This window comes from Leguminivora glycinivorella, chromosome 12 (genome assembly GCF_023078275.1).
Source record: "Leguminivora glycinivorella isolate SPB_JAAS2020 chromosome 12, LegGlyc_1.1, whole genome shotgun sequence".
Taxonomy (NCBI): domain Eukaryota; kingdom Metazoa; phylum Arthropoda; class Insecta; order Lepidoptera; family Tortricidae; genus Leguminivora; species Leguminivora glycinivorella.
The window spans coordinates 8749567-8777561 of NC_062982.1; the positions used below are offsets into that span (position 1 = coordinate 8749567).

Below are 27995 nucleotides of genomic sequence, written 5' to 3' on the forward strand. Positions count from 1 at the left end.
TATGTTTTATTTTGTTTATTTATCAATTTCTGTATCGACAATAAGTATTTCACCATACATACACGTATCCTGGCCTTCCAAATCGATTTAATATGGGTATCATTGAACAATATTTACAGTTTCAAACTAACACCGAAACGATTATTATGTATCGATCGAAAACTGGCAGGGTTACATTTTAAATTGATAGTAAAGCACCTTCATTATTAATTTAACACAAACACAACAAGTACAAAAATACATTGATTGTTACAAAAATAACTTCGGATTAAAATTATAATTTTTGTGATGAAAACTATACAAAATATAAAAACACATTTTGCTGAGGCCAAAATAACACTGGAATAAAAAAAATATATGGCCATAGACACAAATCATTGGTTAAAAATTAAAAACCGCCTGTGTCCTTAAAAATGCTTGTTCGATGAATTCTAGTATCCAACTAAGGAATGTGTTAATAACATATCATTATGATACAGAAATTATAAATATGTTAGTGTTGTACGTAAATGCTGAGCGCATCGAATAAATTATGCTTACCACAGATACAATACACTGAGGACACTGGCCGGCAGAACTAAGCCTATATTCTCGATGGTACGTGCGTTTCACCATCGTCTCCCGTATTCTATTCCGGCTGAACCAAGGAGAGTATTTCACAATAAATATCAAATTTGTAAACAGTACAACCCAACATAATTTAGAGTCCGTAAAGTAACAGTCTAGCGAACGAAATGCAGTGAGATTAAGTATAAAAGTAAATATAAATCTATACAGACTATGCTACGGAAGTCTCTTTAACGCAGACGGCTTATAACTCGTCCCTGGCGGGCTGCTCCTCTTCCTCTTCATAGTCGCTCTGGAATTTAAAGAAAAGCATTGTTATTGGATTGAATCATAACATTCATAACACGTCATATAAACTTTTCTACAACAAAATCGGCGTATTACGATTTGTTCGCAACAAATAGCGTAGTCGGAAACAGCGTGAGTTTATAGCAACTTGTTGCGTAACCAACTGAGATAATATTTGGGCATCCTGTGCACGTATCTCGTTATCTATTAGCGAATACTTTATCAAGTATTTTGCGTCAGAAATAAAGTAGTTTTAAATGAGTTTAACTCAAAGTAGTTACGATTTCTTTTTATCTTTTCACAATTATTGTATTTTTTTTGGAAATTTGGTTCTTTTCCTAAATTACGTCTAAGTAATAAAAAATAAAGGTGAAGGAAAACTCACCACACTGGGCGTAGGCTCGGCGCCCTCTCCGTTAGTCTCAACGAATTTGGTCATGCCGGCGAGCGTCCTCTCACCGTTGTAGTCCTTGACCTGAGGAACAGTAAAAAATATATTTAGTTATTTGATCGGCTACTCATGACCAATTCCTTTAAGGTAACCTTTATCCATCACCAGACCCGCATCATACGCATCGCGTTCAGTATTCTTTGTATAGAAAGTCACACAAGTGCGTCCACCGATCCGTGCCGTACGCACCGCAATGTCAGTGGACGGAATTGCGATGCGATGCGTACGATGCGGAAATGACTGTGGACACCTAGTAGACATGTGTAAGTATCACGCGAGCGCAAAGTCGCGAAACTCGCGAACCACTGAAACGGTGCTCGTAATGTTTATTGCTGGTTGGGATAGACGTAATGGAGAAATAGCTAAGATGTTTGTGTACAGGCAACCAATCGGAACCACTGTAGAACTATGTCATAGTGACGTTATAAATCAGATTGCAAGAAATCTCTTACTGCTCGTCATTTTGACATGGTTGTAGAGTGGCTAGGGTTCCAATTGGTTGACTGTACCATGAGTGATATCTGTGATGACTTGAGTGGGATGGTGCCGTCTTGCGGGCACCCGAGCGCTGTTCGGATAATGATTCAAGTAATGTGTGATGTGATATCACAGTGTGATGTTACTTTGTTGGAAAAGTGATGTGACACAGCTACTTTTTGAAATACTGTTTCGCGCACGTCTAACATCTAGCATAAGGTGCCCCTGCTGCGCCCGTTTGGCGTCGACAAGATATTTGTTTTTTTAAGATATTTAGTCTGACCTGGTTGTCCTTGGTGTAGAGCTTGATGGTGGGGAAGGAGGTGATCTTGGTGTGCTCCAGCTCGTTGGCTGTGGCGTCGATCTTGGCGATGACGACGTCATCGTCGGCCTCGAAGTGCTCGCCCAGCTTGTCGTAGATGGGCACCCAGCTGAGGGCGAGGGCTATTTAGTGGGCTCAGTGATGCAAGCAGCATCCTGCGACGTTCGTGGCTGAGCCCAATTCGGAAATTCTATTTAGTGGGCTCGTGAAAATTCAAGGAGGAGAAAGTTTTTACTATGGACAACACGGCGCCACGTGGGTCGGTCTTCGGCCGCTGCCACTGGTTGCATGGAATATCAAATGTGACCATGTCACGCTTCACGCAATCTTTAAGTTTTTACTTACAGACGGTTAAATAAGTTTGTGACTAGAAAAGGGTGTAAATTCAAATCTTCTATGGGACGCTAAACATTCGCAAACATTTTTGGACTGACTATGGTCACTTAATTACTCAAATTTAGGACACTGCAATTCACATTGTCTGTACCTGTGGGCCATTGATGTCTAAAAGTAAGACCTACATAGGCATGTATTGCAAGATTAGCAACCTATACATAATCGTACAAGACATTACAAAGCTAAAGGTTCCCATCTGCTACGTGTTATATTCGAGTAGGTACTGCGAACGCAGCCTGTGTTCATGTAATATGCATGCAACGCCTGTTCGTCAGATCCGGAAGCGATTTGTCATATATGGTGGTTAAATCTCAGCTACACAAGACTATCTAGGTATTGTTCATTATCACAATTTTCTATGTGGTAATATGTCGACTTTGAGTCACGTACGAAGCTAAGCCTATATAGTAAAACACGATCATAGAAATGTATCAACAATACATGAAAATGTAATACAAAATAGTCACAATAATCAATTAGCTAAATATCAAACCAATACACAAAATGCTATTGCCACAATCCCTAATAGACATAATTTTATCGCATCGATAAATCTACTTTATATCTATATCGACATGATTGCCTTAACACCCCGCCTACTGATCCCGCCACGCGCCTACAGACGTCATGTCGATTACTCACCGCGCGACATAGCAACGACATTACCATAATGTTCATCCACGCTGTCGGACAAAATAACTTTGACAATATTTATGTACCTTGTATTTTCCAGACTGTAGTTACGATTCCTAAAATATGAGGTTTTATTTTTATCAGAGAAATCATACTAATATTATAAATGGGAAAGTGTGTGTTTCTGTTCGTCCGTTTTTCACGGCAAAACGGAGCGACGAATTGACGTGATTTCTAAGTGGAGAGAGTTGAAGAGATGGTGAGTGACATAGGCTACTTTTTTGTCTTTCTAACCTCCTACTTCCCTAAAATGGGGGGTGGAAATTTGTATGCGCAATTTTGAATTTAACTCGAGCGAAGCCGCGGGTAAAAGCTAGTATTTTTATATTTAGATCAATATAATGCTTTTAACACCCCGCCACGCACGACATCTCGATTACCCACCGCGCGACATAGCAACGACATTACCATAACGTTCATCTACGCGGATAACTGACAGCGTGTTTGTGTTAATATTCAGAGTGTAGCTTAATGAGCGATTCATGGGACACTTGTGCAAATTGTAGGGTGTAAACCATTGTATAATTTTGTGTGGAGATTCCTTTATTCTTTTGAAGAATAAGATCAGGTTTGGTCGCATAAAGTATCCATTTTAATATAAACACACCCACCGTGAAAAAAACAAGTTTATTTCATTAATATTCATCGCTACACACTTGTGCAAATACGTTGTTGGTTTAGTTTTATTTCAAGAACTGTAAAAGGGAAAAAATAATAGAAAAAAATTCTTACAAAACGCATGGTTCCCTGCCTGCCTTAACATAAAATATTTCAATGTTTATGTTCATAACGAGCGATTCACAAAACACTTGTGCAAATTACAGAGGACAAACAGACTAGCTATTGCATCATGGTTTCAAGTTAACTGGGCCAATGAATGCCACGTATATTGTTGATATTTTAATTCAATTTCAACGAGGTAATAGTCATACCGCTTTCTTATTTACATACAATTATATCGCATGTAAAATCTATACGATAGTGCTCTGAAAGATAAACGGTTCCATACGAAATGTTATCGTATATATTATGTACTCATTGATTGTACGTTATATCAAAGACATATGTAGCTCCGTATAGACGGATAAAGTCTAAGAAAGAAACGTACCTCAAAGCCATAGAGAAAAAGGTACGGTGGCCAAGATGGCGTTACACCTTTGGGGAACGCTCGGCTAGATGGCACTTATATTAAGAATATGAGCCAAATTGACAAAACTGACGTTCAAAAGTTCTAAGCCTGTGTCAAGAGATGGCAGTCTGTGCACTGTGATTATACATTTTACTTCGACAGTAACTCTCTATAATACTCGATCCTCTTTATTGAGTACTCATACTTACAGTTAGAACCATCCTAGCATGCTATAAAATTGCAGATTATGCCGCCTATAACCTTGACAACGAGCTATTATCCAATTGCGGAAAAATGTGCGAGGAAAACTGTCAGCATGCAGTTGCCTGGTTTATCATTGTGATGACTATAAAATCTACAAGATTTTTTGCGATTTACGAGTTCTTAAGTACATACTGACTATTGATTCGCTCTCTTTCTCTCTCTCTCTCGCTCGATCATTCCATTGTACTCTAGTAACCCAATTATTAAAGCAGTAAATCTTAATCATGCGGAACTGATTTGTGATAAGCATCAATACAAATCAATCACATAATATGTCGTATCCTAAAGTATGCCTATTAATTGTATTTTTTACAGTGTAAAGTGTCAATGATAAAATTTACAGTAGTCCACTAAACCAATTATTAAAGGAAATGTTAACCAGGTGAAACAGATTTGTGATACTTATCAAGATAAATCTTTCGTATGTCGTATCGTACACGTAAAGTACGCTTTTTAACTCGATATGAATATTGAATTTTTTACTGTTTAAAATGTCAATGAGTGTTCAATCATCATTGTATTCCACTAACCTAATTACTATAAAAGTAAATCTTAACCACGCGTAACAGTTTTGCGATACCTATCAAGATTAATCCATCACGTATGTCGTATCGTACATGGAAAGTATGCCTCTTGACCTGATTTTTTTTACAGTCTTAAGGTGTGTTCTTTTTTCTAGCCATCTATTTCGTACATATTCCAATAGTACATTACATCAGAGCCGGGAAAATGAGGATTTCCGGCCAAGTGGGTATATATATAGTGGGTATATACAAGTGGGGATAGGGATACGAGGCCGGGAATCCGTTTTCACGCCGAGGCATGTATAGTGCTTTTCTCAAACATACAATGAAATAAAAAAAAATGCTCTAAAGGACAATATTTTATAAAAAAAAGTTACTTTGCAGGCCTAGGCCTAAAAAATAATATGAAATCCCTTTACAGTCCTCTCGAGTTGTTGCGCCCAAAAAGCGATACTTCCCAGCCCATTTTAAAGAACGTAAAGACAATATTTCATTGCATGTTTGAGAAAAATGTATTTTGAACTTTTAAGAGTAACTAAGAATTCCAAATTAAAAAGCAAAAACAAATGCTTCTCGGACACAGGAGGATAGACAAATGTTAACCACGCGAAACTGATGAGCGATATATCAAGATAAGTCCCTCACGACACGTGTGTCGTATCGTGCACGTAAAGTTTGTCGAGTGGCCGGACGAGTTAACAGTTAAGGTGTCAATGACCGCCGATGGCTAGTTATCGGTTCGGCGGGATATTCATGTGGCATTGACATTGGGAGTTAGAATGTGAATTTTTGCGGCGCATTAAATTTTTTGAGGGTGCGAATGTGAATTTTTCGTTTTTTAACGATGGCGTACCACTTTTCGACTCTATATTTTTAAACACATAAGGTCGAAACGTGGTAAACCACTTTTTGGCTGACTGTACATCAATCAAGAAATAAATACAAATCAAAGTAACAATATGCGTTACATTAGGAATGGGTTTACTAACTTTATTAGCCGTATAAAATTGTAAATCACAATCGGCCGTAAAGCTATGTTAATGTTTCAGTATAACGTCCCCCGCGTATCGTAAAACATAGCATGGCCGGTCATTGAACTTCCTTCGTTTAGGCTTACGTATTGAAAAAGATTTAAGAAGCATTATGCTGCTTTTCCGAGGGCCTTATAAAAGAAAAACAGTACTTATTCTGATTAGAAGGCATATTATGTAAAGTTTTCAGGTAAAAGATACTATCCTTTCAGTTGCCGATAACATGTTTTAATTTATTGAATTAATTAGTGATAATCTGATAATACACTTTCCCGATACACATGTTAACATGTTTTTTCGTGAATTTAATTAAGTGTTTTATCAAAACTTTTTGTTTTTGCACGTAGCAGATACACAATATCTTCACATCCGTTTAAGCGGCCAAACCAGTTTTAATATCGTTATCTTTTAAACAACAAATTTGTATACATTTATGGGTATTGTTATCACGTGAGATATGCTTTGAAAGACTATATAAATTGATATTACGCTTTGTTAGGAAAAATACGAAACTTGTATGTTGACATGATTATTTGAGCCATCCATGTAATATGAAAAGTCTGGCCAAAAATCCTAGACAGCCATTTTTGATCATAGTTGCACGTCTGTGACTTACGACCGTCACTACTCGAAGACTTGGACTATATTACCTTAGGTTTCAAGACGAGTAAATCGCAGTAGACACAACATTCGAAACGAGTGGCGATAAATTAAAACACGGCAGAAGGGAGTGTTTTAAATCGACATTCGACACGAGTTACGACTTTTCTTTTTGGGTCATCTGTACTGAAAAAAGTCGTACGATACACGTGCGAAAAGGAAATTAGTAACTCGTGTCGATTTTTAAGACTCCCTTCTGTCGTGTTTTAATTTATCGACACTAGTTTCAAACTTCCTTTTTTACGCACTTGTATTGTAATGTTAAAGGTCTTTTTTAAGGTGATTTGGTGCAAACTCGCATGCGATTTTAGATAAATTTCGAATGAGTTACAAACAAAGAGCATCAGTCAAATGCGCTGAAAGGATCTCGTACCGTCTAAATGGGCCCTAAGGATGCGGGCGAGGCGAGCCTTACTCATGTGCATATTTGACGCCATCAGTATTTCCTTAATCGCCTTATACAAGATGGGGTGGCGCTATTATTTTTTGATTCCGGCACCACACGACACGCAACATAAAGGTTGTCAAGCCAAAAATCTTTGTAATAAAGTCGTAAATCCACTTACCATGGGGCGTAGAACTCGACAAGGACCTTCTTTTTGGGGTCAAAGACGACCTCATCGAAGTTGGTAGCGACGAGCACCTTGACGGGCTTGGCGGCCCAGTCGGAGGGCAGAGTCTCGCTGAGGAGGTGCTGCTTCAGGGTTCCGGCGAAGAAGGACTGGACGAATTCCTGGACAACAAATTCAAGGGTTAGTTGGGCTGGGCATTTTTCTAAAATTTACATAACATAACAAAAGCACGCTACTCTTGCCACCCCATCTACTCTACGAAACCAAGCAGCGTGCAATGCTAAAATTCTCTTGATGCATTCTACGAGAAAGTCGCTTACGACATGCTTTTGCCTTGTATGGCAGCTAAATCAATGAAATCCGTAAAGCTCGAGAAAATACTGCCAAATTGGTTAACCAAGTCATGAAAAGGTTGTCAGAACAACTTCGCTTTCTTAGCGTCTTCAGAAGTATTAGAAGAATTGCACGTCGTAAGCGACATTCTCGTGGTATGCCCCTCTTTTAGTTGGTTCGACTTCTACCTCCTTATTTGGTATTTGGAGGTTTGTATCATTCAGGGATAGGGTATCGCGAACTTTGACAAATCTAACCTGTGATGGCCTGGCAACAACCAAGCCACGCGTACTCGCACGATTTATGTCATAAGCGACGATGGCTAATCTAATTCTTCTATTAAATGACGCCTGTTAATAGCATGAACTAAATTTTGCTATGCTCTTATGAAGGAAAACATCGTGAGGAGACCGGACTAATTCCAATAAGGCCTATTTACCCTTCTGGTTGGAAGGTCAGATGGCAGTCGCTTTCGTAAAACTGGTGCCTACGCCAAATCATTGGGATTAGTTGTCAAAGCGGACCCCAGATTCCCATGAGCAGTAGCAAATGCCGGGATAACGCAAGGAAGATGATGTTATTTTCTACGCGATTCATCTTTCTTACCCAAGCTACTATTTTTTTTTTCTTTTTGTAACTCTATTTTTTTATTCTACTAAAGTAGTAATTTGTCTTTGTATGTTAATTAGCATAACAAAGCGTTTCTTGTTTATTTGAAATGTAAATAACTTAGTTATGAATGTATTTGTACCAAGCAGACACGTGGAGGTTACGTTTTAATTATTTACGACACAAGTGCGAAAGAAATTCGCAGCGAGTAGCGACTGAAGTTTGCGCACGTATATAGTACGACGTTTTACATTTTCTCCTTCAAGTTAGATACGTAATGTATTTATTGTAACACCTAGAGCCGTTACTAATGTATTGTAAAAGTAAATAAGATTCTATAGTGACTTCTGAATAACACTTGCACTTTACCCTTGATAAGGTGACTTCATTTAATTCATTTCGTATATACCTACCTTGCTTATCACAATATTGTCTTTTAAAGTGTTGAATAACAACTTTTCATAGGTATGTCTTTCGCCAATACTCGTTCATGTCTTATTTATCTCATTTCCTTTCTAATTATATAAATATAACCTAACCACAAATTTAAATTCAAAAACCGGCCAAGAGCGTGTCGGGCCACGCTCAGTGTAACAATTTTCCTAGAAAGTCTTTATAAAGTTCTACTTTTGTGATTTTTTCATATTTTTTAAACATATGGTTCAAAAGTTAGAGGGGGGGGGGGGGGGACGCACTTTTTTTTCTTTAGGAGCGATTATTTCCGAAAATATTAATATTATGAAAAAACGATCTTAGTAAACCGTTATTCATTTTTAAATACCTATCCAACAATATATCACACGTTGGGGTTGGAATAAAAAAAAAACAGCCCCCACTTTACATGTAGGGGGGGTACCCTAATAAAACATTTTTTTCCAGTTTTTATTTTTGCACTTTGTTGGCGTGATTGATATTGGTACCAATTAATAAATTGGTAATGCTAACGGTTACTGAGATTATCCGCGGACGGACGGACAGACAGACATGGCGAAACTATAAGGGTTCCTAGTTGACTACGGAACCCTAAAAAACCCCAACATAGTGCACCGATTTCCATCAAACATGGCTAAGGACACTCCCAACTAATTCAACTTTTAAACAAAAAAACTAAACCTAAATCGGTTCAGCCGCTTGGGAGCTTACGATACCAGACAGACACACAGACCGACAGAAACCCTGTCGTTTTTGCATCGGGGGTTAAAAAACAAAAGGTATGCCTGGCACCTCGAGTACAAATAAGTTTTTTTGCAAAAAAACATTTCTGGCACAAGCTATTATCGCCGACTGTACCTTTAATTCAACAGACATCTACTGCTCTCCAAGACGTTTCTAAAAACCCTTTACTCTGTGGGGATACGACGTTTCATAACAGACTTCCTATGACCACCTTTCTGTTACATCATCAGATCAGCTCCATGTTACTATAATATTGCCTTGTCACGTGATTTACATATGTCTGCAAAATTTCTGCTCAATCGAAAACCGGGAAGTGGGTCAAATTTAGCTTCTACGTTTCGACCCAAACTAACATACTAACAAGGCAAGTTGAATAAAATCTTGTAAAAAGTTAAGAAGACCAATAAAAGTCGTCGTCGCGTTAAAATTTATAAACATAACACATTTTTATGAGTTATTTTCTAAATGCGAAATCTATTTCAAACGTTCTTGATTTAAAACACACGGTTACAGGTGAAACTAATGTGTTAATAATATGTTTGTAATACACGCATTCGACACGTTGATAGTTTAATAAATCTTGTGATAAGACTTATATCGAAGAGTAGTAATAGTAAGTGTACTGTTAGAAATGTAACACAATGTAAAATGAGAATTCTATGACATTGTCTCATTAAGTAATATTTTATTCTTTTATTAGACTTATAAGTTTTGTCACTGACGAATCGTTGTTTCTTTGGTACGTTTGTAAGTAATTTCCCGGGTATGCTCCTAAAGTTGTAGTCTACTTTAAGTAACATTACCTGTCCTAGTTATGTGAAAAAGAAGTAATAATCCTACCCAAGTTTTTCTATACATAACAAAAGTTCAGAGAATCATAAATGTTTAATAGTTTGGAACACAAAGCGTGTAAACTGATTAAAATATTATCATAAAAATTGCGTTTTGATAGATAATTTATGTGAGTAACTAGCGACCCGCCCCGGCTTCGCACGGGTACTATACCTACATGTAAACCTTCCTCTAGAATCACTATCTATCTAAAAAAAAAACCGCATTAAAATCCGTTGCGTAGTTTTAAAGATTTAAGCATACATAGGGACATAGGGACAGAGAAAGCGACTTTGTTTTATACTATGTAGTGATGCATCGCTATAATCAGTATCGTTTCCTACACTGATTTATTGACTATTTTACATAACCTGAATCCTTTCCTATCAATAAACTTGCCTATGCTTAATATGTTTTTTTTTCCTGTAAACCGCGTAACGTAATGAGTTAGCAAACTTGTTTGGAACATAACCGAAAGCTAAGTGAAAAACTATATGTAGCATTATAAATCCTTACTATCCTCCTAGTTTTTACATCTTGACTAACTGTGGCCCATTTCTCGAAGCTCCAAGTTACAAATTACATAATATGATAAGTTGAAAAGAGACTTTTGTTTGTAACTTTTATCTTTGAGAAATGGTCCACTGGACAAATGAGCATCTCCTTATGTAGTCAAGACACATTATCTAAACGATTGACGTTACATTCAAGTCTTAGTACTTAGTCATAACCTATGATGGCCTCGCTTCTTCTTTTAATAATCAGTTTCGGACCAGTTATTACTAAACAAATACATATTTCCCTTTGGCATAGTACGTTTCATCGTCGATTTACACTCTACAACACTGCAATTCAGGGTACAAATTAGATTGCACTTGTCCAAAGTGACTCGTCTTAAAATCTATTGCCAAAACATCACTATTTTTAGGGTACACGTTGGATTATGTATTAAACTTTCTACATTGGCGGGGCCTAGAAAAGGGTTAATACGCAAAATGGTTAGTGTCCAATTACCTTGGTATAAGAGCATAAGAATAATCATCTCCTTACCTCAATAACGTTGGCAGAGAGCTCGTTGGAGGTAGGCTTGTACTTGGCCATGTCTTGCTCCAGGGCGATCAGGCGGGCGGCCGGGGTCTCGTCCTTCTTCATGCCGAAGAACTCCAGAATTCTAAACAAAAATGAATATTCAGTCTCTGCTCGGTTTTTAACTAAGGGTGGTATTCCACTTATCCAAGTGCTTTGTTGAAATGTGAGACGCAAGTTCGTATTGAACCAAGATATTTGGAATACCTCCCTAACGGCCTGGCCACAACGTTGGCCTAACGCGATAGCGGAATGAAAAGTCACATTGCTGTGTCTCGCTCCAATTTATGACGGCCGCTCGCCGCTGCCGTTTCAGACCAATGTTGTGGCCGAGACCTATGCACACCGCGTTTTTTTAACATCGCGCGTCAGACGTATCTTGGAGATCTGTGGCTTATATGCCTAATGCAGTGTGCAATGGTCCTACACCGTAACTATAATGTAAGTATAAATAAGTACAGAGGATCGTAAATTCGTAGTATGCGAAAAGTATATTATTTTGAACATCAAGAATAATGTGCGCCGCGAATAATCGTGAACCTTGTCGGAATGCACCAAAGTTGATGTTGGGCCCAGCAGCCCAAATGCCAATAACGCGGCCATAGGACTGCCACTTTTAATTCATAGTACCTAATTCTAAGAAATGAGTAATAATAAAAAATACTTGCTCCTTGTTCAAACTGCTAGTAATAAAAAAAAACAAATAAATTAGTACACACTATGCTTACAAAATTGTTTGGTTCTTACATTACAAATGATTACTGCCTGACGTGGCCGTTACTCCGGACCTGGCTAGCATAAGATGCGTGTTCTTGCGCTACCTCTAAATGAAATTACGCTAGATTCTCTAAGTGTCGTGTGTTCTAAAAAGAATCACATATCACATATACAGGTGCTCGCGAGTACCCGCGTAATTTTAACAGCGTCATGTCATAATCAAAATGTCATAAACATTTCTGGATTTCGCCAAGGTTCACTTATTTATTGCCAATAAAAAGAAACATCTTATTGTTATCCAATGCAAAAGGCCTTTTTAGCAGCGTTGATGCGCCATTGTGGATCTTATATTCCTCATTGACAGATGTCAAAAAGTGACAAGAAAAAATTTTTTTGGCAAAAAGTTTTCAAATTCGTATAAAATTTTTTTCGTTCTTTTGGCCTCTGAAACGCGTGGTTAAAATTATGTTCCTCGCGAGCACCCTGTATAGAAAATTACTCATAATATTTGTAGTTGTACCTATAACCGGGGCCATTTCTCAAAACTGAAAGTTACAAGTTACAAGCGGAAGTCTCTTTCCAACTTGTCACATTAGACATTGACAAGTGCTTGTAAATTGTAACTTGTAGCTTCTATGACCCATACGATTTTACAGTTCGCGCACTTGCAATACAAGGCTTGTACCTTTCGAGGTCCCTGATATAGCATATTGCTTGAAAAATATAAATAAATATTGGGGGAAATAATTATTAGTGAACCAATAAAGTATAGTTTACCTGGCGTGGTCGTCCTCGTCGGTGTCGATAGCCACGGACATGATCCTGTCGCGGTAGGTCTTGGCAACGGGCTTGATTTCTTGCACGTACTTATCGAAGTCACCATTTTTCTACGACAAACATAGTTTTATAAGTAAAAAAAAAAAAAAACAATTGATTAATAAGTACCTACATCGTTTCATTTAAAGCTGAGTTTAGACGTGCAAGTTATTGCTGCAAGTTTTGAGACAGAGGTATATGCAAGAAAGAGATGCAGATATTTGCCATTCACTCTTACCTATAGTTGCATCTCAAAACTTGCAGCAATAACTTGCCGGTCTAAACTCAGCTTAAGAAGACCTGTTGATATTTTAAGAAGTTAGATTTGGCCAATCGGCGCTTCGTTATGCCATTAATGACTATTATAGACTAGAGTATATTTGGAAAGATAATATAGTAGAATGAAAGTCAATACATTGATTCTCATACATTAAAAGACAATTTTCTTTACGAACAAATTATATTTAAAATTACAATAGGCTACTTGCGTCCTAGTCAAATCAGCTTCTTTTTAAGAACTGTCAAAACGAATTAGAACGACTTGCTAATATGGAATTAATATGCAATCGAATTGAGTGACGTCACGGTCAATTCAGTTACTATATATATTTTTACCTGACTTATTAAATATAAATTAGATTTAAAAATAACTTCTGTACATGGTATAAAATATTTTATTTTAAGAACAGTCAAGTTCCCTATTGAATATAATATATTAGTAACACGCTTATTGTACATAATACAGTTACCTAAGTCACAGTAACTTGTTCCACGTAGCAAAAAAAATATCATGTTCAAATCTTTTTTGCTGATGAAATGCCTGCTGATTTTTGCTGATACATTACTCGTAAAGTTAAAATCCGGTTCTATGACTCATCAGCCGTTAATTGTTAACTATACCAATATTCTTCATAATCAATTGTAATCTTAGACGCAGTAAAGACAAGTCAGTAATCACTCAAGTTTAGAAAACTCTCGAGGATTCCGAGATGCACTTTCTACAAGTGATAGAAAGTTTAGTAAAAAACTTTTATTAATACTGCCAACATGATCGAGAGTTCGTGACCTTTCAGTTTTAATTGTTTAAATGGCAAGACCGTTATAAAACTGACGATCGAGTCTGCCAAATATTGCAAATTAAAACATAAGTCTAACTAGATAATAATAAATGTATGTGGGCACAACAAAATGCCAATCACGCAGAACGTAGATATATTCAATATGTAACAATATTTGTACATCGTGCAATTCTATGAAATTAATACTTAACTACGTGTCAAATGAAAGTAATCTCACAAGTATTAAACGTTTCATACTCCATTTACATTAATTGTGCTGTCAATGTGAAATTATCAAGAAAATAACGGGACTCACTGATCCACTTTATCTGCGAGACAAAAACGCCGGTGCGTTTTTTGCGACGCGCAAACTAGTAATGCTTAAGGCAGTGATTCCAATTAAAATCATGCTCATGCGTCATGGACTTGTATTTAATCTGGACTAAATACTTTTATAAGTACTTTTACAAGTGTGACCGAAAGAGGGAACATACCAAGGAATAGCATCTCGTTTTGATTGAGTATTTGATTGGGAAAAGGTGATAGTACATTTTGTAACGGGAGGCGGAAGTTAAATATTGCTAATGAGAGCAAGACTCGAGTACACGCAATAATTTTCATTACACTTGCGACAAATAATATATGAAAAAAGATGAGACAGTAGGTACAATTTCTAGAACGCCTACTTTGGCTTGCAATTGTCAAGCTACTAAAGGTTATATTCGCGAATGACGTGTTTGTATAAATCTGATTATGGCTCTCTTCACCAAACGTGATCTCTAAGCCATGAGAATGAAATACCGGTATAGTAGTGATAGTACCTTATGCTTTCACAGGTAAATCGTGGCTGACCTGCGAACTTTCACCATTGATGGGTTCACTGTTCATTGTTCACACGGCATGACGTTGGATAACATCTTTATACTATTTTATTCTGAGCTATAAATGGAACAAATGTCAGTGTGCACAGGATAACGTCCCACTTTGTCGATTACTATATAGCCGCTTTGTCAGTTTATTCATATAAAGATACAAGTAAATCTCGCCTTGTGGGAAGTAAACACACTCACAAAAGAATTCGTTTAAGTCTACATATTTACGTTATTTTTTCCTTCTGTTTAATTTTAAGTTGACGATCTTTTAGTGAAAGCCTTTGTTTTATCAGTCTGTGTAAAAAAAAACACTGCGTCTTTTTCTTCCAGAAATAAATAAATCTCATCTACGCAAACAAAAATATCTGGTGCCGTAGCCGAATGGCATTTCTGCGACGCGAAACGAAAACGAAAGGCCGCGAAAGGTAGTCTGGCTCTGTCGCGCCAATACGAACGAGCGATAGAGATATAGATATCTACGAGCGTTTCGTTTCGTGAGCGTTTGTGCATTTGGCTACGCACGCTGAACACGATTCTAAGATTTCCGAGCATAAATGCGTGTTCAGATATTTTTGTTCGCGCAAGTGTGTAGATGTATATGAACTCCAATGTATGAACCATTTGTTACATTTTATGTGAAAAGTAACAAGACCACGTTTTATTCTTGTGTTTATGTAGGCAACTAGGCACATGTCTTAGAAAAAAGTTCCAGACATAAAAGTAGAGCATTGTCTTTATAAATCGTTTACGAGGTGATCAACCGATAAATATAAGATAAATGATGTCGACCGACGGGACGATGCTCCAGAATAAACATCATAGCACACGTGGATGTAGATATTCGATCTACATTCACAATGACGCGCAGATTTGTCAAATCTAAACTTTATTAATATGGCATTACAAGCCAAAGAACGCGTTTTTGTAAATGACATTACATTCCAGCGGAGCATTTCTCGACTGGGGGGAAAATGTAACTGGTCCATTTTTTTCCATGTCTTATAATGCATTATTAAATCGAGTGTCCACCGGTTATAAGTATATGGTTGGCATGTTCAGCGGATACATGTAAAACTCAACATCAGAGTGTAATAATGGAAAAAATGGATCAGTTACAGTTCCCCCCCAGTCGAGATTTGCCCCGCTGTACCTTATGGTACTTTTGCTTTAGTTATTTGTATGTCGATTTAATAAATTGATATCAGTCTAAGTAAGAACAGTAGACGTAACTAATCTAGTCAGTAGTTATGTCCACTGGCAGACTATCTATCGGGCAGACTCAAATAATAAGATTTGTGAATAGTTCTTTAAGCGACTCGGTGGTATGACATTTACTGTCTTTGTTCTTAACCCTTATAGGGCAGGGGGCATATATTTACCACCATAGCTTAGACTTTATTTGACAATTTCACATTAAGGGTTAATAACCACACTGCATTATAGTACATCAATACAAGCAAATTTTTTTTAAATGTTCAAACCGGCCAATACCTAACTGGCTAGACCGTCTGAAATCTTATCTCTCTGTTTATTTTAAGCAGTAACCGTGGCTAAAGCTATCTATGCATTAATTACTTATCAAGTGAAACTTGAAATCTTATCTCTCTGTTTATTTTAAGCAGTAACCGTGTGGCGATAAAGCTATCTATGCATTAATTACTTATCAAGTGAAACTTGTACATATGAACACATAACTTACTCAACTTACACGTACTTACAAACGTTTACTAATTATAACTGGCAGGAAATTGCCCTAGTTACAGTGTGAAATGCATTGATAACGTCATTATAAACATACATCTCGACTAGAGAGAACCGAGGGCCTACCGCGAGCACCCAAGTTCGAAAGTTGCGAGACATCTTCCTCTTTTACCCCTATGAAGACGTAATGAGAGTGACAGAGAAAGATGCTAGTGACTTCGGTATTCCTAGCAGGGGCCCGTTTCTCGAAAGGTACAAGCCTTGTATTACAAGTGCGCGAACTGTCAAATCGTATGGGTTGTCATGGAAACACACTTGTAATACAAGGCTTGTACCTTTCGAGAAACGGGCCCCAGGCCTTCTAGATCTGCAATAAAGTGCATGAATTGAAGGATTCAATGATCCATGAAATGAGAATATCACGGAACTATGTAATTTTGTTTATGGATTGTGATGTTAGATTCAAATTGAGTGGAAATTGGTTTTAGATAAGGCTGGACTGAACGATTAACACTTAAGGTGTCAAGGTTAGATAGTGTGAAGGGTAATTTCAATTGAGAAATGTTTTAAAATTGAAAAAAAAACAACATTAAAATAGAAATTGAACTTTAATCACTTCCAATTGCTTTGGAAAGGATATCTATGTATTTTCATGAAGTGATTTTAGGTTACACACTTATACATGGGTGAATCTACGTTTTCTTGCTTGTTATTGCCATGGTTACGGTCGCCTGAGTTACGCTGGTTTTATGCAAAATTTCTATGTATTTTCATGAAGTGATTTTAGGTTACACACTTATACATGGGTGAATCAACGTTTTCTTGCTTGTTATTGCCATGGTTACGGTCGCCTGAGTTACGCTGGTTTTATGCAAAATTATGCTAATTAAACTATGCAGACATGCATTTTTCTGGTCTTAACAAGCCCTTTCCTTAATTTGCCACCTACAAACATGGACTACATGCATGCTTGTATAATTTCAGTAGCATAATTTTGCATAAAACCAGCGTGACACAGAGGACCGTAACCATGGTAATAACAGGCAAGAAAAAGTTGATTCAGCCATAGAAAGACCCTTTTAACAATATTCTAAATTAACCAAGGAAATCCAGCAATCAAGTAATAAACGATAAATAGACGAAAATTAGAATATAGTTTGTCAAGAGGGAGGTACGGCTCATAAATTTGTTTGGGTATAACCCAAGCAATTTTCTTATTAGGAAATAATATGAGTCACCCATTTGTCACTTCCCAATTTATACGTTAGCATAGTGACTGTTGGTACACATAGGACCATTTGAAAGAGCGCCAATAAATAAATAATGAGTATGATGACTTGATGACACAAAACTGGAAACTGAATGTGTCAGGAAGCCAACCTTCAACTCAACTTTTATGTATCAACATAAAATGGTAAAGCAACCCGCCAGAAAACTACAAAACTTTATATGAAATCAAATTTTAGATATGGTTTGGGTTGATTAACCATTAAATTGGTGATAAAAGCCAAACTGTAGCTGATCGATCCGGACACCATACTCACTTTAGTTTAGGTATATATTTAGGTATTTTTAAATTCATGTCCTTTTTCGTATATCGTAAAATGGAACGCAATTCTATTAGTGACAGTACGTAGGGTAGTTTCTTCGAATTAATTTGACATTTATAAAAGCCAGTTGAAGGTAGATCGATTTGATGGCTGCTCATTGCCCTGTGCGCAAGCTCGTTCGTCGCGAAAATCAAAAACTCGCTAAAATTGTCGATTGAGGTGATCAAGGCCCTCACCGCGACGTCTCCAGCACCAGCCCGCCATCGAGGAGAGTCGGTACCGACCAGCTGTTCGCCGAGCGGAGACAGGGTGAGTTGGCCTTTCGATTTGATTCGCTTTCACTGGCATAGATCGTTAGATTTTCTCAACTACAATTTCCCTACTCGAGGGCGATTGTACATTTGTTCCTTCGACCGCGGATCCTCCTAAAACTGAGAACAGCTAACCTGTCTCGGGGCCAGGAGTGACGTAGAACCACTTTCGTTTCGTTAAAACTGTCGCTAATTTCGTTTCGTTACCATAATATCGTTAGTTTCGTTTCGCTCATATACATACATAGATACATCGCAAAATTACATACTTAATCTTGGCAATCGATCACTTCGCTTTCGTACCTACCTAGCTTCCAAAGTCCGACAATAAGTAATCATTCATTTCAACTGCTTTAGACATAATTACCTCAAAACAGGAACTTTCTGGATACTAAGTTATTTCAAATTTCGATTTTCGAACGATCAAAATTGATGATGCAATCATATTATACGACCAAATAAAGTAGGTGTTAAATTTGTTGTCATAACCCGTTGAAATAGAATACTTCGTAATTTGGTCGGATAACACTGCACCGCGTGCTATTTTTGTGATTACGTAATAATAACCAACCTACATAGTATTGAATTGGGACTTTAAGAATAGCGATAATTAGATTTAGTTATTGTTATTTTGTAAAGTGGATAATACATAATAGTTAGACAAATATAATTTACATAATAGTACGAAAACATAAGATAAATTAGTAATATTGTTTACCACGTATTTAGTCTATACATATATCGTGCATTATTATTGAATAATGACCACAGATAGATGTCCATTATTATTCACATAGGCAAATCACATAGTTTTTAATCCTAATCAATTAACTACTTTCTGCTAAATAATTAATTACGTTACGTACTCATAATCGGCACAAGCCCACAAAGTATTCAGGACTTAACTCCTATCCATTAGGGTCTATTTTCCAACGGCAGCACATATCACTGCGAACCGAACTGCTTGTTTTTCTAATTGAAATAATTTACCTAACTAGTGTTTTTGTCTTCCCTTTATTAAACTCATTTAAAAATAATGCGTTAGTTTAGGCACTCATCGTTATAAATAATTACTCTCACTTATCAATTGAAAGAAATATTTTTCTGTAATAGTGTCGTAGCTGGTGGACCTTACACCATAGTAAATAAGGTTGAAAATTGTTTGTACTACAAGTTGTTTTATATGTCGAATAGGTTACATTTACATTAGATTAACGTGGTTATTACATATTTGAAGTGACAATGTCTAAGGCACTCGCACGTCGTAATTTGCAATTAAAACGTGAAATATCGATCAAACGGATCGATGAATGTTTAGCGGCCGGATTACAGGCTAAGGTGGATTCCTCGCGATTACCGTTGTTTATGTCTAGATTTAGCAAAATAGACGGCTATTGTTCTAGTTTTGAAACCCACCACATGAAACTCATTTCGGAAATAACAGATGCGAACGAGTTAGAACAGGAGGATGTCGTGCGTCAAGAATTTGACGACAAATATTTTCAAATAATTGAAATTCACACTTCGTTGTCCTCCGCGACCACTACCGAGGGCGAGACAAATAGAACCGATTTGTCCGTCAAGTTGCCTCGCCTGAATCTTGTCCACTTCGATGGCAATATTAAATCATGGGGAACATTTTACGATATGTTTAACACAATGGTACATCAAAACAAACGACTGTCAAATATTGAGCGGTTCTCAATTTTGATGACACTTCTTTCGGGTGAACCATTGCAATTGTTAAAAGGTTTTCCTTTATCGGATAGCAATTATTTAGATGCCTACGCGGCCTTGATCGATCGATACAACAACAAACGAAAATTAGCTTTTCGTCATTGGGAGGAAATTCAGAACGCTTCGTTGAAATCTAATTCTCCCAGTGAATTACGTCGACTGGTAGACACCTTCAAAGAAAACATCGCGGTTTTGAAAAACTTAAGATTTCCCGTCAACGATTGGGACTTCCCATTGTTCTATTTGTTGATCAATAAATTGGACCAGGACACCCGCCGTCGTTTTGAGTTGCAGAACGACAGCAAGGATGTACCTTCTTTCGAGTCGTTGTTGGAATATGTGAATAAGGCCGGTCAAGCTTTGGAACTCGCCTCGCTCACAGAGAGTGTCGCCGCTTGGCCGCCGCGCGCGCCCGCCGCCGCGCCCGAGCGCCCCGCGCGCGCGCCCGCCGCGCCGCGCGCCGCCGCCTGGCGCGCGACACAGGAACGTACTCCTGCGGCCGCCGTCTATAAAACGTTAGTGGCCACTAGCGCCGCTCCGATTGAACCGTGTTGTGCGTTGTGCAAGTCGAATCATGATCTTGCTAAATGCATTGAATATCGGAACAAGACTCCTCACGAGCGTTTTTCTGTTGTCAAGGACAATCGGCTCTGCGTCAACTGCTTACGCTCGGGACACGTAGTCAAAACTTGCCCATCGAAATCTCGTTGTTTGAAATGTAACGTCGCCCACCACACTACTATTCATTTCGATGTCGATGGTGGTAAGCCCAAGGTCAGTGTCGGCTCCTCGGCCGCCACTAGCCCTGGCGCCGCGACTTGCTCGTCGTCTTCGCTTCTCGATACCCCGACGCAGGTGCCTGATAAACAGGTGACCATGATTGCGTCTGGTTCAGCACCTGTGGGTCAAATTTCGCTTTTTGCCACAGCATACGTGGAGGTACTCGATAATTTCGGTAGTTATCAAAAAATTCGTCTTGTCATAGACAATTGCAGTCAGCCCAATCTCATCACGCGACGTTGCGCCCAGCGACTTGGACTTCCGATTCGACATAAATATTCCTCGATCGAGGGTGTATGTGAGGTGTCAACATTGTCGACCTCCTATACCACTCTTAATATTCGCAGCATGAAGTCTGACTTCGAAATGTGCATCGAAGCCATTGTCGCACCCAAAATCTGCAGCGATCAGCCTGCAGTAAAAATTGACATCGACCGTTTGCCATGCGTCAACGCATTCGATCTCGCCGACTCTAACTTTGACAAACCTGGGGGTATCGACATCTTAGTGGGAGTAGATGTTTTTTGTAAAATCTTCATGGGTAACCGCCACGAATGTGATAACGGACCCACAATCTTTGAGACCAAACTTGGTTGGGTAGTCATGGGAAGCGCTCCTTCCGCCACTCCCCATTCGCAAACTTCGTTGTTTTGCTCAATCGAATCGCTCGATTCCCAAATTCGAAAATTTTGGGAGATAGAAAGTCTTCCGAAGGCTTCGCCTTTAACTGACGATGAAGTCATGTGTGAGAAAATATTCGCCTCGACTCATACACGTGATCCGAACGGACGATATATCGTAAACTTACCGTTCCGAAACGTCGATCCGCATTTTGGTGACTCGCGCGCTCTTGCCGAGCGCCGCCTAAATTCTCTCGAAAAGAGACTCTCTCGTGAACCGGAACTTCGGACAGAATACAATAACTTTATGCGTGATTATCTCGATGCTGGACATATGGACCCGGTCGCACCTCGATCGGATGGCCGAGCTTACCACTTGGCACATTTCTGCGTGCTTAAGCCCAGCAGCTCCACTACCAAATTGCGGGTAGTTTTCGACGCTACTGCTCAGCCTGCTGGAGGTCCCTCGTTGAATGATCAGTTGCTGGTTGGATCGAAACTGCAATCTGATCTCGTTTCGATATTACTTCGTTTTCGTTTGCATGCGGTTGTCTTCACAGCCGACATACGTCAAATGTATCGACAAATCTTAGTCTCTCTTAGTGATCGAGACTTTCAACGCATTTTGTTCAGGTTCTCACTCGACGAACCTATACAAGAATTTCGCTTAAATACCGTGACATACGGTATGTCTTCATCTAGCTTTCTCGCAATTCGTGCATTGGTCCAATTAGCCATCGACGAAGGCACAGAATATCCTCGTGCAGCTGAAGTCCTTAAACGGGACATTTACGTCGACGACGTAGTGACAGGCGCTGAATCTGTCGAATCAGCGCTCGACCTTCAGTCTCAGGTCATAAAGATCTTAGAGAGGGGATGTTTTGAACTCCGTAAGTGGTCGAGTAACTGTCCCCGTCTGCTCGAGAGTCTCGACCCAGCCCATTGTCATAATAAGACGCTCTCTTTCGATTCGGAACCGACATCTCCTGTTAAGGTGCTCGGTATGGAGTGGAACCCGTCCACAGACGCGTTCACCTTCACTGTCAATCCGCTTCATGAAAAGTGCACCAAAAGAAACATTCTTTCAGAATTGGCGCGCATATTTGACCCTCTTGGGTTTCTTACACCCTTGACACTCTCGTTTAAACGCATAATACAAGATCTTTGGACTCTTGGTCTGGATTGGGACGTGGTAGCACCCCCAACATCAACCAAAGCTGGCTTCGTTATCGTACAGATCTCGAGTTATTGTCGTCTCTCGAGATACCTCGATTCATCCTATCGACGAAGTCCTGCAGTGTTCAACTGCATGGCTTCTGTGACGCTTCTGAAGCAGGATATTCAGCGGTCATTTACTTTCGCATCGAGCACGGTGATGGTAGCATCACCACCCATTTGATAATGTCACGCTGCAAAGTCTCGCCTTTGAAACGCACCTCTATTCCTCGACTGGAACTTTGCGCTGCAGTTTTGCTGACAGACCTCGTTGTACACGTAAAGGAGATCTACGACAGAGACATCAAATTTGAAGACGTATTCTGTTGGTCAGATTCTACCGTAACACTCTCCTGGTTACGCTCGCCATCGCATCGTTGGAAGACTTACGTCAGTAATCGCGTAAGCCACATACAGGACAAAATACCGGCTGGTCATTGGCGCCATGTCACGTCAGAAACCAATCCTGCCGATTGTGCCTCTCGCGGAGTAACCGTCCGAGAACTTGTAAACCACCCTTTATGGTGGACAGGCCCCGCTTGGTTAGCACATGACAGTAGCTGTTGGCCAAAGCCACCATCAACCATCGAATCGCAATCGGATCTATCGGAAGAACGAAGTGTTCTCAAGCAGACCACACTGTTCATTGCTGTCAATCAGCTTGACGATTTCTTATCCAGACATTCAAGTCTGAATAAAACTAAGCGCGTCGTCGCTTACATTCTTCGTTTCGTAAATAACTGTCGCTCCCCTAACAGTAGACGTTTCGGCCCGCTTGTTCAATCGGAACTCGACGGTGCTCTTACACATCTAGTAAAACTAACTCAAGAAAAGTCATTTTCTGACGAGTTTAATGCCTTAAAAATAGGTAAAAAATTGCCCAAGCAATTCAAAAAACTAAGCGTCTTTATCGATAGGTCAGGCTTGTTGAGGGTGGGCGGTAGGCTGGTTCACTCCGAACTTGATTATGATTGCAAGCACCCCTTACTTCTCCCCAGCCAGGACCGTATGACGCACCTCGTTGTCGACCAAGTACACAATGATAATCAACATCCGGGGTTACGCACACTCCATTTCCTGATCGCACAAAATTTTTGGATCCTCGCATCTAAACGTGTAATTAGTTCTCGCCTATCGAAATGTATAAAATGCTTTCGCGCTAATCCAAAACCTTTGGTGCCTCGCATGGCAGATCTCCCTAAGACTCGAATTTCGCAAGTAAAGCCTTTCTCGTGTATAGGTGTCGACTTCGCGGGTCCCTTTCCCACGTACATTAAACGTTATCGTGGAGCCAGGCCCTTTAAAACACACGTATGTTTATTCATATGTTTCGCGACTAAGGCCTCTCATATCGAACTTGTTATAGGACTAACCACAGAAGCCTTTCTCGCTGCCTTGCGTCGATTTATCGCTCGTCGTGGCCGTTGCCAGCGCATACATTGTGACCGGGGTACGAATTTCGTAGGAGCTTATAACGCATTGCTGCCACTCATGCAAGAGGCGGTTTCTCGTGAGAATATCGAATTCTCTTTCAATCCACCAGCCGCATCCCATTTCGGCGGCCTGTGGGAATCTAATATTGAATCATTTAAAACACATCTCGCTCGCGTTGTAGGAAACCAAATCTTAACTTACGAAGAATTTCTGACGGTGGCAGCTCAAATCGAGTCAACGCTCAACTCACGGCCACTCTGTGAGATGAGCTCCGATCCTAATGACATGTCCGTGCTAACGCCGGGACATTTTCTCACTTTAGAGCCCTTGACTTCGCTCGTGGACACTTCAACCACCGAAACGAATATGTCCATCTCAAATCGCTGGCAGCTAGTACAGAAACTTCACCGCGATTTCTGGAAGCGATGGCATTTAGAGTACTTGCATACGTTAAATCAACGCGCGAAATGGCATTCGGATATTGATGAGCCCAAGCTCGGTGCATTAGTATTAATTAAAGATGAACAACTGAAACCGCTTCATTGGTCACTTGGTCGTATAGTATCGTTGCATCCGGGCAAGGACGGAACCTCCCGCGTAGCCACACTTCGGTCACAGTCAGGTCTAATACAACGACCTCTGGTAAAGGTGTGCCCTTTACCCATAGACTAGCTTATTCTTAAAATACTTCGTATTTGGTGGGCGGAATGATCGATCCGGACACCATACTCACTTTAGTTTAGGTATATATTTAGGTATTTTTAAATTCATGTCCTTTTTCGTATATCGTAAAATGGAACGCAATTCTATTAGTGACAGTACGTAGGGTAGTTTCTTCGAATTAATTTGACATTTATAAAAGCCAGTTGAAGGTAGATCGATTTGATGGCTGCTCATTGCCCTGTGCGCAAGCTCGTTCGTCGCGAAAATCAAAAACTCGCTAAAATTGTCGATTGAGGTGATCAAGGCCCTCACCGCGACGTCTCCAGCACCAGCCCGCCATCGAGGAGAGTCGGTACCGACCAGCTGTTCGCCGAGCGGAGACAGGGTGAGTTGGCCTTTCGATTTGATTCGCTTTCACTGGCATAGATCGTTAGATTTTCTCAACTACAATTTCCCTACTCGAGGGCGATTGTACATTTGGTACTTTCAAAGATAGTACACACCAGAGAATTTTCGACAGGTACCATGGCTGCCGGGTAGTCTAGTGGTAAGGACGTTAGACCTGAAGACCCGAATTTTTTTCGGACCCTGTGGACTTAGGGCCAGTTAAATCAATCACAGTTAACAGAGACCAACGTCGCGCAGAAATCTATGAATTTGGTGACAGACAGTTTGGTGCAAGTAACCCTAAGTCGCTTTTTCTATAGTGTATAATGTTTATTTTAATTTGGATAAGATTCTTACCTTGGACAGGAAGAGCAGGAGATGGTACTTGATCTGTCCACCGAAGATCTTGGAGGCGGTCTCGTGGGAGAACTCAACGACGAGGGGCATGCTCTGGACGAACACCCACTTCTTGAAGGCATCCTCATCGAACACAGCCTCTTCGAACTTAACGCGGGGCTCCTCGAACTGTTGGTAAGTTAGATGGTTAATGGGAGGAAGGTTATCAGATAGGTGATAGTTTTTTTTATAAGCAATATTATGTCAATTTAATGTTTTGTGTACTTTTATGTGAATATAATAATGATCATAAAGTAAAAAGACTTTGAAGGCTATGTTTGTTAGTTTAAATCTACATATATATAAGTCACTTGTTTATCATCTATGATGTGTTAAGAATGTTAAGTATTTGAACTTTCTATTTTTATTAATTTGATGAATATCTTATAAGTTTCTATTATTAATTGTTAACATTGATGTGTTACGAATAAAACCATATCTTTAAATTTGTATCGTAAAGTCCACGGAAGAGGCAGATTTAATTAAATCTTTTTATAACTAATGGTGATGTAACAAGTAAAGGATTTAAAAAATACTTAAGAAAACTAAGAAATTAGTCATAATTACACATTATTGTTTTTGCTCACAGTTTTTAATCTATTATTATCAGTGTTATCAGCTACTAAGATAACACAGTAGGTATGCAACAAACACGTGAATGCAACAAATTTTGACTCCTAGGTCAATGCCACGACTTTATCGCTGAAATCTTATCAGTTTACTGTAAAAATATTCAAAATATGAATTATTTTGTAGCTATTGTAAATTTTATTGAATGAGATATCTGGAGATATCAAGCAGTTGTAATAATATTGAGTAAAAGCTGCAAAGTTTTAAACTCATCTTTTTTTTAAAGGACAAGTTATCATAGGAAAATGTTTTTTTAAGCAGCTTCAAGTATGCATGTGTTTGTAAAAGTACATAATTTCAAAAACAATAGAATAGTGGTTGACTGGTATAGAATGCCTTGAGGCATTAAGTCCAACATTTGTACTTATTTTTTATGTGCAACTTATTTGGTTTGAAATAATTTTAGAGATATTAATAAATGTCTAGCCTCTGATAATGGTTGTTTTTTACTTTTTGTTGTATGTTTTTTTAGAACAGAAACAAAAATTAACAAAGGAACAAGATTTATGAATAAAAGTGATAATAACTTACGTTTTTGTACAGAACAACATCCTCAGCCTCAGCTTCCAATTCCTTAATCAGCTTCTCGTCAGAGACAATGGCGAAGACTTGGTCGTCCACAAGCCCAGCGGTGTTCAGGAAGGCCTTGGCCTTAGTGGTCTCCTGGTTGGGGAAGAAACCAAACACAATCACGTTGTTGGCAGAGATCAGCTCCTTAGCCTGTTCGGCTGAAGTCACAGCAACCGCTGGAGGACCAGTCTTCTTCTTGAGCCAAGAGATGATGTCATCAGCCTGACGACCACCTAGGGAAGACATATTGTGTCTAAAACTTTTCCAAAGGACTAAACATTTAGATATTGTATGCATGAATTTGAAAGGTATTTTAGATTAAAATGTGTATGAAAGTTGGTAAAAACTAAGAAATTCCATAAGAGGCATAAAAGTTTATGTGTGTAATTCAAATCAAAATGTCTTAATCAACTATGTAATCAGTTAACAGCCAATTAGACACACTGTTAATGAGTCACACTAGTGCTTAATGACTATAAGACAACCACATAAAATATTGAGATAATGAAAAATGCTATTTTTACGTACCAGTGTAGTCAATGGGGCTGCCGTTCTTGAAGAATTTGAGGGTGGGGTAGCCACGTACGCCGTAGTTCTCGGCGAGTTCCTGCTCCTGGGTGGCGTCCACCTTCGCCAGCTTGATGGGAGACTCCTCTTCCAACAGCTTGGTCGCCGCCTTGGCGTACTCCGGCGCCAGCGACTTGCAGTGTCCGCACCATGGCGCATCTACAAAAAACACGTTTTCAACTACCTACACAAAGCATTATAACTGTACCGGCATCTTGACGTGTCAATACCCTCTATGCACAAAAACGATAAAAAAACTACACGTTATTTCGTATAATAGCATTGAAATATTCAGTTAATTTATGTAAATTAGCTAAAACTTACAGAATTCCACCAGGATGAAGTTGTTCGCCTGGACTGTGGTGTCAAAGTTAGATTTGCTCAACACAAGTACATTCTCCTCTGTAGGTACATCGTCTCCGAGTGCGGCGCCCAGAAGGGCTATCGCTACGGTAAGTAAAAGAAAACGCATTTTGAACTAGCCGGCCACTTAAAACCTACTCGGAAGACGAAGAACTACGAAATGCCGACAAAGCCGAAATTTTATGCCACTTCATTCACT

General features: G+C 39.1%; 1 protein-coding gene across 1 annotated transcript; it reads right to left on the reverse strand.

Annotated features, from left to right (window-relative positions):
- LOC125231980 (protein disulfide-isomerase) lies at positions 1-27993 on the reverse strand. Its single transcript, XM_048137587.1, has 11 exons — positions 27758-27993; positions 27395-27592; positions 26828-27099; positions 25628-25795; positions 12904-13013; positions 11374-11494; positions 7369-7535; positions 3144-3184; positions 2067-2227; positions 1241-1330; positions 1-859 (listed from the first exon to the last, which is right to left on the reverse strand). The coding sequence occupies exons 1-11, from the start codon at positions 27903-27905 to the stop codon at positions 812-814; spliced, it is 1524 nt and encodes a 507-aa protein (XP_047993544.1). The 5' UTR covers positions 27906-27993; the 3' UTR covers positions 1-811.
- Between the last annotated feature and the right edge of the window lie 2 nt (positions 27994-27995).

What these genes read in the sequence shown, in the direction of transcription:
- LOC125231980 (XM_048137587.1), bottom strand. Translation starts at nt 27,905, where the DNA reads ATGCGTTTTCTTTTACTTACCGTAGCGATAGCCCTTCTGGGCGCCGCA. An exon ending in CTTCATCCTGGTGGAATTCT is followed by an intron (nt 27,593 to 27,757) that starts GTAAGTTTTAGC and finishes TGTTTTTTGTAG; the next exon opens with ATGCGCCATGGTGCGGACAC. An exon ending in CCGAGCCTACGCCCAGTGTG is followed by an intron (nt 860 to 1,240) that starts GTGAGTTTTCCT and finishes TTTAAATTCCAG; the next exon opens with AGCGACTATGAAGAGGAAGA.